A 14,842-nucleotide genomic window follows, 5' to 3' on the forward strand; every position below is an offset into this window, starting at 1 on the left:
TATAAAATTGTATTTATGAAATTTACTTTTTTCAATAAAAATCGTTAAAACAGAAAAAAATTATAAATTTTTTTTAGATATAATTATTTCTAATTCTTTGTATCGTAGATGGAACATTATTTCCTAATTTTTTATATAATTTTTTTTTAAATTTATATTTATAATATATATGATATTTATAAGTTTTTTATTTTATTTCCTTAAATTGATTTATTCTGTTTTTTTTTTTTTCTATCAATGCTTATTTGAACAGTTAAAATACATGCAACTATATTTTTTTTTAAGTGTAAAAAAAAAAAAAAACTAAAATTTATCTTTAGTTAAATATATCCATTTATTTTTTCTTTTTTTTACATTTAAGTGATATACATCTATTATAATTTGAGTAACGTGCTAGTGTGCTTTATTTATATAGAAGTTTAATTGAAATTCTACTGTATTTTTTTTATGAAATATATTTATATTTAATTATAATTGCAGATTAACTTTATTTTTTATTTAAAAAGTCAAAATATTTTTTGTTTTATCATAAAAAGGAAAAGAAAAAAAGAAAATAAAGTAATATAAAAATAGCTAATTTAAACTTTATTCAAAAACAATAACACGTTAATTATTTTCTTCTATTATTAAAAGTTAAAAGGAACAAATAATTTATTTTTAATATTCACAAATTATAAAAATATAAAAGAGTTATTAATAAACAGCTACTTAATTTTTTAAAATAAATTATAAGAACCAACTACATTATTTTAATCATATTTTTATATTTCTATATTAAATAATATTTTTTAGGATAAGATAAATGAGTATATATATATATATATATATATATATATATATATAATAAAAGGTTATTTTTTCCAATAAACTTAATAACATTGTTTTTAAAAAAGAAAATGTAGACCATAATATTTCTATAGTAATATTCCTTTCCTTTATTTTATTTCCATTAAAAGTAAACATAGTCATATATTAAGGGAATATACTATTTCTATATATAAAAACACAACGAAAATTAAATTATATATGTATATATAGGTAGAATGAGATAGAAAAAATGATATAAAAGAGTATAAATAGTTTTTTTAACACTAATTTTATGTTTATTATTAACAATAATTTTATTTTTGAATTTTTATTCAAACTATTTTTTATCTAGATCTATATTAAGACATTTTTGCTTTTTCTAAAAGATAAAATTTAGATGTTTAATAAACTTTATATTGATATTTTCTATATAATAACTAAAATAGAACTGTTCTATATAAAAAAAAAAAAATAATAAAATAAGACAAAATTTATATATACATACTATATATATATTTTAATTCTCAAAAGCAAATGTATATAAATTTTTTTTTTTTCTTTAAAAATATGTTTTTTAATAGAAATATTTTCCAAATTTTTTCTTTTTTTTTTTTTTATTCTATATTTTAATTGATTTTTCCTTCTTTTTTTTTAAAAAAAGAAAATGATTTTAGATTAACTTTTTTATGTTATTTTTAAAAAGATGGAGCCATAACATTTTCTTTTTTTTAAATCATATAAATAATATGGATATCTCAATAAGAAACAGAAAAAATAAAGTAAAATAAAATAAAAAAATAACGTAAAAAAAAAAAAAATTGTAAAATAATATAAAAAAAAAAAAAAAATTATATAGAAAAAATGTAATTAAAAAAGTAGAGATGAAATAAAGTAATAGTGTAAACATAGGGGGAATAAAATATTTAAAAATAAATAAACGTTTAAGATTAAAGATGAAATGTTTTTTATAAAAATTATTTTTATATAAATTTTAAAAAAAACATAAAAATATATATATTAATTGCATAATTTAATAATTATAATTTTTATGATTAATAATTATAGTGAATTATTATTATAAACATATATAAATATATAAGTTAAATGAACAAATACAGAAAAAAAAATTAAAAGGAAATATATATAATAAATATATAGTAATATATAAAAAAAATATGTATTTATATTAATATGATTTTATTTAAGTACTAATTTGGATATAAAAATAAAATATGAAAAATATATGTGAGAAAAAAAGAAAAAAATTTTTTTTTTAAAATGAATATAAATGAAAATAAAATGCCATTAGTTCCCATTGAAGAATCTAAACATTATTCTTTCAGTGAAGAAAATGACACTATAAACCTTGAAAACAATTCAAATGATTTAAATAGTATTCAAAATTTTCTTATAAGTAATGCATCAAATAATGGTTCGGTAAAATGTGATAATAAAAAAAATGAATCGTTATTAAAAAAAGATAATGTAAATTTTAATTTGATAAAAAGAAAAAAAGGAACAATAAGAAAAGATCCACGTAGTAGTAATAATATAATTATTGGTAATATTAGAAATAATAAGAAAATAAATATGAAAAGAAGGTTTTTAATGAATTATGGGGATTATAATACCAATGCATCTGAATTATCTGATATAAAAGATTTTGAAAACGATTCATATATTCATGAAAATAGTCATATGCTTTTGTACGATCATAAATTTAGAGAATTTCCTAGAAGGAAAATAGAACAGAGAAGTGAAAAAATTCGGAATTTTTTTGTTTATTCACCAGATATTATACAAAAATGGATAAGAGTTATATTTAATATTATAATAACATCATTAATAGTTGTTTTAATATATTTTATATTTATATCTGTTAGAGAAGATATAAATAAAAAGGTAGCAATTCAAGTACAAAATGTAAAAGAAGAATCTATCTCATGTAAAAAACAGTATAATGCTCATAAATGTGGAACAGTTAATTTACCTCTTTTAAATGAGAAATGTGAAGAATGGTTAAAATGTATGAAAACTGATCACAACTTATATCAAGACATCTCTTTTTTATCAGCACAAATGCTAGGTCAAATCATTAATGCTTTTATTGTCCAGTTTGAATGGAAAAGTATTTGTGTTATTGCTTTTATTTTTCTTCTTATTTTTATTGGTAGTAATTATGCATTGTCTATAGGAGGAAGTAGACAGAATGGAGATTATAATTCACTTAACTCCAACACTACTAGTATACCTCCTTTTCCTTATTATCAATTTTATCCAATCATGCCTCCACCTTTAAATTATAATAATTCAACTCATGCTGATATACCATATATGAGTATACCTTCTCAAAATAAAATATTTCAGAATAATAATTACTCTAGGAATCCTTATTATTATCAAAATAATTATTCTAATTTAAATGAAGACAATACAATGAATCATTCAGTATCACGAAACAAAGATTTCTCTGAAGATTATAACTCTTCCAAGAAAGATAACAAAAAAAGTTCCAAAAGATTAGGTTTTTTAAAATATTTAACAAGAGACATAAAATAAATTATTCTATTAAAGAAGCCATTGTCAAAAAATATATATATATATATATATATATTTTATATATATTTTATATTGGCACATTTTTCATTGCATATCATACTATATATCTCTCTAAAATATTTAAATGAGCACATATATTTATATTAAAAGAATATTTTTTTTAGTTAAATGTTATAAAATTAAAAAAAAATTCCTCTTTTTTTTCTTTTTTCTTTTTTTTTATTAAGCTTTAAATTCATTTTAAATTTCTGTATATTTACTTATTACATCCATTTTTATTATTTTTTTTTTTTAATTATAAAAATTAAATATAAATTATTTGATGTATATTACATATAACTTTTTTAATAACATTATTAAGATTATTAAAATTCAATAGTAGAAACAAAAATATTTCTAACAAAAATAAGTTTTAGAATTAAAATTCAAGTTTTAAAAGATATTGCACGTGTTAAAATTAAATAAGCTTAAAACAAATATTGGAATGAAAAAAAAAAAAAATACAAAAAAAAAAAAAAAAGAAAATTGTGAAGTATTTATGCATATAGAATATTAAATTCCATTTAAAATAAAAAAAAAAAAAAAAAGAAACTTATTATTTCCTAATAAAAAAACCTAAGTGATATTAATATAATAAATAATAATAGCAATATACACATTTATGTAATAACTCTATTTTTATAAACAAGTATATATAGAAATAAATGTTCTAAAGATTTATCTACATATTATATAATCCAACTAAATATAAAAAAAAAAAAAAAAGGCTAAGAAAAATATCTTTTTAAATTGAAATTAAATTAATATTGTATGATATAAAAAAGACAACAAAAATTTAACATAAATAAGGGTACAACTTGTACATATATCTACTTTTTAGTTAACTAATAAATATCAAAATATACTAGTTTATTTATTTTGCTTAATTTAGCATAAATTTGAGATGAATGTTTCCTATTTTTTTTTTTTAATAAAGACATATTTCTTCTAATAAGAACAGCATGATCAGTAATCATGATAAGTAAATCATTTTCTCTTTTCTTTGATATATCGTATAATTTGAAACCTAAAAATTCATCATCTTCTATATCGTCATTACATTTTTTGTTTTTCATTACATAATTTTCATTGGAATTTGTATCATCTTCATTTTTATTTGTGTCTTTTTCATTTTCACTTACATACTTATTATTTAATTCATTTATTTTATTAAAATTAATTGACTTATTTATATCGTCATCTTCATTATTCTTTGACATAGTTACATCTTGTACTTCCTTAGAATCATTCAAAATTAAGTTATTCATTTTTTTTTTATTTCTTGTTTTTTTTAATTTCATTATTTTATAACCTTTCCCTTTTTTTTTTTGTATTTTTAGTTCACTTAAATTAATCATTTTACCAAATCCATTCTTTGATAAAAGTACAATTTTATAATTTTTCGTATTTTTTTCATTTTTTTCATATGATAACAAATCAACTACTTTATCACCTTTACTTAGATTTATGCATTTATTACCTAAAGAATTCTTTTTTGATATTTTAAAATTATCCAAAGGAAATTGTATGATATATCCTTTTTTTGTTCCTACTATACAATTGTCATTAAAGTTACAATAGCTAAAATATATACTTCTTTTATTTTTAAAAAGTTTTATCCCTGTTTTTTTTTTTTTTAAAAATATATCGTTATTTATTATTTTCATTTTCCCATTTTCACTACATACAATTAAATATTTTTTATTTTCATCAAATTTGATTAATCCTGTTATATTTTTTGAACATTCGATAATTTGATTAATTGCAGTACCCTTAGAATCATATGAAGAAAAATGTATATCACAAACTTTTAAAATATATGCTTTATTTAAGCTATCCGTTAATAATATTTTGTCATTATTTCTAACAATAATACTTTTCTTTATTTTATAACTATTATTTTGTTTATCATCCATTATATTTGTTGAATTATTTGTGCTAGATACATTTTCGTATTCCTCGTCTTTACACTTAAATCTTTTTTTTTCATTCAGATTTTCTTCATTTTCTTTTAAAATATATTTTATATTTGATAATTTTATAATATTATTTATATGATTTTTCAATTTTTCATTTATCTTTATTTTTTTTAAGTAACCACCATACGTAATTAAAACTATTACTTCTTCATTGTTACAAATATCACTAATATTACTATCTAATGAATCTATATAAGTATTTCTATATTGTATATTTGATATATTTTTTAATGAATTTTCATTTTTTTTTAATATTATATTATTTTTTATAATTTTATTTATAGAGATACAATTATTCATTATGCTAATTTTTTTATTTGATGCATCATTAATACTTATTTCTTTATCTCTCATTAATTTTTTTAAAGTTTCTTCATTTCTTATATTTTCATTTAAATCATTTATATTCATTTCATTTTCATTTTCCTTTAAACTGTTTAATGTTTCTTTTTCGTCACTCATTAGCTTATCATTTTCTTTATTCATATTTTTTATAAACATATCACTGTCATTTCCACTTTTTTGTGTTTTATTGCTAATTGTCACACTCCTCATACTTTTATTGTTAACATTTTTATCATTTGTTTCTTCTTCAAACAATTCATTTTTTATTTTCATATATGTATCTTCATCAACACCCTCACTGTTATTTTTTTCTATTTCAAGTTTTATTTTTTCTTTATTATTATTATTATCTATTAAATTGATATTCTTAGAACTTTTCTCTTTGTCATAATTTATATACGTATATTTGTATTTAATATTTGCTGGAATAATATTTTTTATTTTATTTATTCCATATTTATTTTTTATGTGTATTAATTCTTGTATGATTTCTCTTTTAATTTTTTCAACATCATTAATTAATTCTTCATTTAATCGTATTTGATTAAGAATATTATTTTTTTGACTCAAAAAATCTACATTTTTTATATTTATTAATTTTTGTATTTTCATTGATAATATATATTTAATTTGTTCTTCATTAAGTTTAAAATTTTTTTTTAAAAACTCTTTAACTTCTTTTATATCTTGTTTTCTCTGAAAAAATGTAATTATTTCAACTATTTTTTTTTGTATAATAAGATACAAATCTATAATGTTTAGTTCCCTTAGTAAATTATTATTCTTTATTTGATAATTTTTTTTTATAAATTTTATTCTGTTTTCACACCATAACTGAATAAAAGATTTTAAAGAAAATTGTGTATAACTATTTTCACAACCAATGCACACAAAATTACAATGATAATTGATTTCCATTTGTGTATATCTAAATAAAAATAATAGAAAATTATGAATTTGTTCAACTTGACTATGTTTTTTAAGTTCTAATACAATTCTCATATCCTCTTTTTCACTTTCATCCCGTATTTTTAATAATATGTTATCATGCTCATTTTTTTTTTCATTTAATAAATTAATAATATTTTCAATTAGCTCATTAGGTTTTACATTTGGTGGTAAATTTTTTATTATTAGTTTTTTGCTTCCTTTATCAAAATTGGAAGCATCTAACGAAGATAAATCATTTATATGATTTGTGTACACTTTATTATTCTTAGTATATTCATAAAAAACATTGCTTCTTATTACTAAATTTCCTTTTCCAGTATTATAAATATTTCTTAGGACATTCTTTTTGCTGATAATTATACCTCCAGTTGGAAAGTCTGGTCCTTTTATTATATTAAATAGTTCATCATTAGTTACATTGTGATTCATTAAAAAATAAATAGAACAGTTAATAACATCAATTAAATTATGACAAGGAATATTACTTAATATGCTGACAGCAATACCTGAACAACCATTTATTAATAAGAGAGGGATTTTACTACATAACACCTTTGGTTCTTTTTCATTTCCATCGAAATTTCTCATATACTCAATATTTTCATCATTTATTTCATCTAATAATATATCATAACAAAAATTAGAAATTTTTGCTTCAGTGTATCTCATCGCAGCAGCATTATATTCAACTGAACCGAAGTTTCCATAACCTTTTATTAATAAATTATTATTATGATGTTTCTGAGCTAACCTTACTAAAGCATCATATACACTCTTGTCCCCATGTGGGTGATACTTACCTATTACTTCACCAACAATTCTTGCAGATTTTTTATAACTACTTTTATTTATTCCCTTATTTATTTCATACATACTCCAAATTATTCTTCTTTGAACTGTTTTTAAACCATCACGATAATCACATAAGCATCTATTAAGAATTAAAAAATTAGCATAAGATAAAAAGCTTTTTGACAATATTTCACATATTTCTATATCATAATACTCTCCTTTAATCAATTTCATACTTTTCTTTATATTGTTATCCATATTTTCCATTTCTGATTTCTCTTCCTTTTCTTCTGTTGAATTGTCTATATTATCATCCTTATGTTTTATCTTCGAATAACTACTATCTACTTCTTCATTAAAATCATTTTTTTCTAAACTAGAAAAAATGGCATTCCTTTTCCATGAACATTTCTTTTTGAGTTCATCGAATATTTTATTTATCTTCAAATCATTATCGCTAATTTTTTTGAAATAAAAACTTGTATTCCCTTTTTTATTTAAAGACTTTTTTATACTTCCTGATACATTTTTTAAAAAAAAAGAATGATTATTTGTTGACGAATTTATACGCAAATTAATTTTTTCACTTTTCAAAAAAAAAAAACTTATGTTAATTTTCAATAAAACTAATAATTCAAACACTAAAAAAAATGTGTACTTAAACGACATAATAAATCTGTTATCTGAACCTAATTTTTTATTTAAAAAAATTTCAAAATATTTATATTAGCTTAACATTAAATAAATCATACACATTGTTATAATTCTTACATGTATACCTACGAATGTATAATTATAATAATTATTTAAAAAAATAATATTTATTATTATATCTCTTTTATACCCTTTATTATTTTATCCTATAATATAAATATTTTTAATTTTTTTAAAAACATTTTTGTGTTATTTTTAATATTAAATTTAACTATAAAAAAATAAATATTTTAAATTTATAAATAAAAAGCTAAATTATCCATAATAAAATATTTATAAATAATGAAAAACATATATTCTTTATTTTATTTTATATGTAGGTGAATTATTTTAAAAATAATGTAAAATATATATATATATATCATAAAAAAAATAGAATAAATTAGTAGCAATTACACACTAGTAAGTGTTTAGCTTTAAAGGCAACCAATATATTTTTTACATAAATTATACTTTTTTAATATTTATTTAAAAATTATAGAAATAAAATTTTTTTTTCCATTTGTCTAGCAATTTAAAAAAAAATTATATTATGAATTTTTTTTCAAAATCCATAAAAAAAGAATAATTATACTTAATGTATGAAAACTATATATAAAAAAAAATTAAAGGGGAATTTTTATTGAATATAACAGAAATTAAAGAAATAAAAAAAATTCAGTTAATACTAATTTACAAGTATTTAATAATTTAAAATTATTTTCAGCTTATTTCTAAATAATAATATAATATTAATCAAAAAAAATATATATATATATATATAAATAATTTTATTATTCCACAAGATGGTAAAAAAAAAAAAATTCTACAAAGAAAAAAAAAAAATACCTTTTTATTTCTCAACTGAAATATATTTTAATATTTTTAATGAATAAATAAAATAAAATTGTATATTTTATGATTTTATAATTTCCATCTTTTTTAATATATATATATATAAATAGCATAATTTTAATATATATAAAATAATATTTATAATTTATGTAAAAAAAAAAAATAAATGTTTGTATTTTTTGAGGTAATTTTTAATTTAAAAATGACGTATTACACATCAAAAAATTTAAACTCTTATTTACATTTTTAATTATAAAATTAAAAAAAATAAAATAAATAATAAAATAAGATCATAAAAAGAAAAAGAAAAAAGTAAAAAAAATAAAATAAATAGCAAATAAGAAAAATTGTAATTTCTTTTTTTTTTTATATTTATTGTTTTTTTGTAATTTTCACCTTTATATATATATATATATAAAATTTTTTATGTATGTTTTTTTTTTACCTTATAAAATTATCTTCTGTTAAGAAGAAAAAAAAATAATAATTTAAAAATATAATATAATAGAAGAAATAGGAAAAAAAAATGGTTGATGATGAAGAATTAAGAAAACTACGTTTTATTTTGAGTAGAAAAAAAGGAAAAATTAGTTATTATTTATCATATATATTTTATAAAATTTTTAGCTATATTTATAATAAAAAAAACAAAAAAAGGGAGAGGTACATAAATATAAATGGAAGAACATTTCCGAATTTTTTTTGTGATAATAAAATAAGAAGCACAAAATATTCTATTTTAACATTTATTCCATTATTTTTGTTTTACCAGTTCTCTGACTTTTTAAATTTATTCTATTTATGTGTTTCTCTTTTACAAATAATACCAATTTTTAATACAGGTTACGTATTTACATTTGTTGCACCACTTATATTTATTATTTTAATTAGTTTAATAAATGAAGTGGTAGATGACTTAAAAAGATTTATAAAAGATTTAGAAAATAATAATGAAGTCTATTATACACTTGTTCAAAATGGAAATTTAGAAAGAATATACTCAAAAGATATAAAGGTTGGTGATATTATTTTAATTAAATCAAAACAAAAGGTTCCGGCTGATTGTATTTTATTAAAGAATTTAAATAAAAATGAAGAATACACATTTAAAAACGAAGAGAAAAAATTATTTTGTAACATAAAATTAAATAAAAGAACAAATATATATAACAAAATTAATAAAAGTTATTACCATTTTAATAAAAATATCGATAATGAATTAATTGATGAAAGATATAATGAGGCAAATAATAATTACAGCGAAACAAGTAATAATCTATTATTTAGTGAAAATGAAAAATCTCAAAAAGAAACAAAGCAAAATACATATCTTGTTAATGATGAAAATGAGTCTAACCATAAGAATGACAATAATAATTTAAAATTTAAGAATAATTTCCATATTAAAAAGAAACAAAAGAGAAAAATAAAATTTAAAAAAAATTCAAATAAGAAAAATAATAATAAATCTTCAAATGAGGCAGCAAATTATACTTATGTGAAAACAGATAAAATTGATGGAGAAACAGATTGGAAAATTAAATACCCTATTAGTATATTTCAAAATTTAAAAAAATTAAAGGATTTTTTCTCTGTTGATATATTATTTATTTTAGAACAACCAAAAAATGATATTTACAATATTGAAGGATCTTATGTTATATTTAAATATGATCCTTATAATGAATTTAAAACTATTGAAAATAATGGAAATATTTTAAATAATAATCACATTCTAAATTATTCTTTTGATTTGGTAAAAGATGAAGAAGAAGAATATGATGAAGATGAAGAATATGAAGATGAAGAATATGAAGATGAAGATGATGAAAATTGTGAATATAATGAAGATAATATGTATGATTATGAAGAAAATAAAGAAATAGAAGCTGAAAAAAAAAAAATGCTGGAGAAAGGATATATTAATTTAGAAAAAACAAAAGTAAATGATATAGATCATATTTGTAATAAAAAAGAAAAAAAAAATAAAGAAATAATAAAGTTTACAGATGTAGAAAATGGAGTTAATAGAAATCGAGAACTAGAATGTTTTAATGCAATAAGTAAAAAAAAAAATGATATATATGAAAATCAAGGAAATATGTGCACTGTTTATAACAGTAAAGATAATTTTAATTTTTATAATATAAATTTTAGAAAAAAATTAAATTATGACAACTTTATACTATTCAATTCAGTTATAACTAGTTCTGATGTTATATGTTTAGTGATATACACAGGAAGTGATACAAGAGTAAATATGAGTACTCAAATTAGCAAAATTAAAAGAGGAATGATTGATAAAAAATTAAATTTAATAACTCTTTTTCTTTTTATCATATTAACAATCTTTTCTATGTATATGTGTTCTATTAAACTAAATAATTTATGGTATTTAAATTTTATTCGTTTTGTTTTATTATTTTCATCAGTAATTCCAATATCTTTAAGTGTTAATTTAAATATAGCAAAAATATATTATACATTACTTATCCAGAGAGACAAAGAAATAGAAACTACCATAATAAAAAATAATTCTATTATTGAAAATTTTGGTGATATTGATTACATTTTTACTGATAAAACAGGAACATTAACTGAAAATGTTATGATATTAAAAGTTATACATATAGGGCTTGATGTTATATATGAAGAAAATGATAAAAATATTTTACATGGTAACATGGATAATAAAACAAAGGGAATATATACGAAAAGTATTCTCTCATACAATTTAGATGTTCTTAATGATGAAGAAGATATTGATTGTCCATCGTTATATTTATCATCGAATTTTTCAAAACATGATAATCTAAATAAAAGTCATAATAATGAACTTATTTCTATTAATTATGAATCAAAAGATAAAAATAAAAATATAACAAAATTATATCAATTAAGTAAGGATATTAATAAAATTAATATTGGAGATATAGAAAATGAAAATAATAGTGATCATGGTAAAGCAAATTACGCAGAAATTAATTATCATAATGTAAATTTAAAATTTTTAAAACAAAATAATTTTGAATTAAATCAAACTAATGAAAAAAAAAGAAACGATTTATTAAATAATAGTACTTTTAAATTTAATAAAAAAAAGAAAGTAGAAAAAATGGTTGATGAATTTTTAAAGTCTAAATTGGAATTTTTAGATTATTATGATGATAATATTGAAGATATGGAATTTTTGAAGAGGCACAAAGTGTTTCAAACTTTTCTATCATTTCTTATATGCAATAACATAAGAACATTAACAAAAGAAAATAACAATAAAGAAAAAGAAGAATTAAAAAAAAAAAAAGAAAAGAAGGATAAAGATTTTCAGAAAAATCTTTATTATATATTAAACGTTAATCGGAAAAATAAAAATGAGTTGAAAATGACAAAAAAGGATACAAGTATAAAAAGTGCACATCAAGGAAAAAGTAATTTTGCATCAAATAGTTCTGAAAATTCAGAAACTTTTTCTCATTCAGATGTAAGTTATCAATGTTCTTCACCTGATGAATTAGCATTTTTAAAATATGCCACCAATTGCGGTTTTGTTTTAAAAAAGAAAACAGCTAATAGAATAGAAATTAAATATAAAAATGTTATATTGGAATATGAAATATTATTGCATATTCCTTTTTCATCAGAAACAAAGAGGATGAGTATTTTTGTAAGAAATATGAAAAGTAGGAACATCTATTTCTTCATTAAAGGTGCAGATAATATTCTAATTAAAAAATGCCATGAAAAATATAAAACTTTTATATATGAGGAAAGTGATCATCTGTCAAATTTAGGTTTAAGAGTTTTAGTTCATGGCATTTTAAATATAGAAGAACAATTTTTTCAAAATTTTTTTAATTTATATAATAAGAATAAAGATATTAAAGGAAAAATGGAAAGTATATTAGAATATGTAGAACAAAATATTAAAGTTTTAGCTATAACAGGTGTTGAAGATAAATTACAAAAGGTAAAAGATGAAAAATAAAAAAATTTAAATGTTTACAATAAAAAAAAGTTCATTTGTATGAATTTTTGTTGCACTAGTATATATATAAATTAAAAATAAATAAATTGTATATGTTTTTATATCTTTTAGGGAGTTGGAAAAACTATTGAAATGCTTTACAATAGCGGTATAAAAGTTTGGGTTTTAACAGGAGATAAAATAGAAACAGCAATATGTGCTTGCAAAAATGCTAATATTAAAAAAAAAAAAAATAATATCTATATCTTTAGGCATGAAAATATAAATAGCACTTCAAGTTTAATAAGAGAATTTAACTCCATTTTAAGTAATATAGAATCTTATGTTTTGTTTTTTGATAACATTATTATACAAAATTGCATCAAATATATTCCCAACGCTTTCGTAGATTTTGCAGCTAATGCTCGTGCAGTGGTAATATAATTATTGAAAAACAAAAACTGAAATATTAAAAAAAAAAAAATAGTAAATTTTTTTTCATATGAAGTAAAGAAAATATAAATGTATTATCTTTCATTTTTTAAAAAAAATATAAATTTTTTCTTTTTTTTTTAAAGGTTTGTTGTAGATGTAGTCCTATAGAAAAAAAAGAAATTGCTGTTTTAATAAAAACTATTAAAAAAAAAAAAATTTTATGTATAGGTGATGGAGGTAACGATGTCGCTATGATCCAATCAGCTGATATAGGAATTGGCGTTTTGGGAAAAGAAGGAAAACAAGTAGTTCATGATAGTGATATTATTGTTTCAAAATTTAAAAATATAAAAAAATTAATTCTCTATTACGGAAATAATACTTTTTTACAAACTTCCTCTTTATGTTCCTTTTTAATACATAGAGGATTCGTTTTAACTTATTTGCAATTTATTTATAGTTATATATTTTTTGGTATTCCTGTTTCTATTTTTCAAGTAAGAAGATATAAAATAAAATAAAATGAAAACAAAAAGAAAAATAATAAATAGATACAAATATAAAATATATTAACAAAAAACAAAATATTTTATGCTTTCATTTTTAAAGGGCTGGTTACAAATTGGTTATACAACATATTATACAACAGCACCATTTTTGTCATTATTACTAGATATAAAGATAAAAAAAAATTTAATATATCTATATCCTGAAATATATAAAAATAAAAAACATAAAAGGAAATTAGATTTAAAGTCTTTTTTTATTATTGTATGGATATCTATTTTTCAAGTACTGTTTTTAATCAAACAAAAATCTATATATATATAATATATAAAATTTTGAATTTTAATATTTTTATTATAGGGGACTGTTGTTATGTTAGGAGCTCTGAAGTTATTTAATGATAGTTATAGTAATCTTATAAATATATCTTTTTCTTCTTTAATAGTTTTAGAAATAATGAATATACATCTGGAAGTGGAGTCATGGTTATATTATATACTTAAAAATATTTTTTTTTAAAATATTTTTCTAAAAATAAACAATAAATATATATATATATACACGTTATTTTATAGGCATCCATTAATGATATCTGCCAATATTTGTTCTTTCATCGTTTATATTTTTTCAATGTTTATATTGAGAAATTATTTTGATATAATGGTAAAATTTAATATAATATAAAGAAAAAAATTAAAATTATCATTCTTACACTCTTATAAATAATAATTTGTAATTTTTATTTTTAGCAAATAATGTCTGTTATGTTTTGGTACAAAGTGATTTTAATTGTCCTTTTTGCTTGGTTACCCTTTTATATAATTAAAAAAATAAAAAATATTATAACTCCATCACAGTTTTTTAAACTTGCATAAAATAATTATACGGATAATGAAAATAAAATGAAATTTTAGTA

General features: G+C 18.4%; 3 protein-coding genes across 3 annotated transcripts; 2 read left to right on the forward strand and 1 right to left on the reverse strand.

Annotated features, from left to right (window-relative positions):
• Positions 1-2,085: 2,085 nt before the first annotated feature.
• PRELSG_1438800 (nucleus export protein BRR6, putative) lies at positions 2,086-3,366 on the forward strand (the record flags this gene model as incomplete). Its single annotated transcript, XM_028679463.1, has 1 exon — positions 2,086-3,366. The coding sequence occupies one exon, from the start codon at positions 2,086-2,088 to the stop codon at positions 3,364-3,366; it is 1,281 nt and encodes a 426-aa protein (XP_028535174.1).
• Positions 3,367-4,250: 884 nt separating this feature from the next.
• PRELSG_1438900 (DNA gyrase subunit A, putative) lies at positions 4,251-8,141 on the reverse strand (the record flags this gene model as incomplete). The annotated part of the gene is made up of 1 exon (XM_028679464.1): positions 4,251-8,141. The coding sequence occupies one exon, from the start codon at positions 8,139-8,141 to the stop codon at positions 4,251-4,253; it is 3,891 nt and encodes a 1,296-aa protein (XP_028535175.1).
• A 1,405-nt stretch (positions 8,142-9,546) lies between these two features.
• Positions 9,547-14,801, forward strand: PRELSG_1439000 (phospholipid-transporting ATPase, putative; the record flags this gene model as incomplete). The annotated part of the gene is made up of 7 exons (XM_028679465.1): positions 9,547-12,987; positions 13,117-13,416; positions 13,563-13,916; positions 14,029-14,211; positions 14,287-14,411; positions 14,502-14,589; positions 14,676-14,801. 7 exons carry the CDS (start codon positions 9,547-9,549, stop codon positions 14,799-14,801), a joined length of 4,617 nt encoding a protein of 1,538 aa, XP_028535176.1.
• Positions 14,802-14,842: the final 41 nt, after the last annotated feature.

Source organism: Plasmodium relictum (genome assembly GCF_900005765.1).
Source record: "Plasmodium relictum strain SGS1 genome assembly, chromosome: 14".
NCBI classification, from domain to species: Eukaryota; Apicomplexa; class Aconoidasida; order Haemosporida; family Plasmodiidae; genus Plasmodium; species Plasmodium relictum.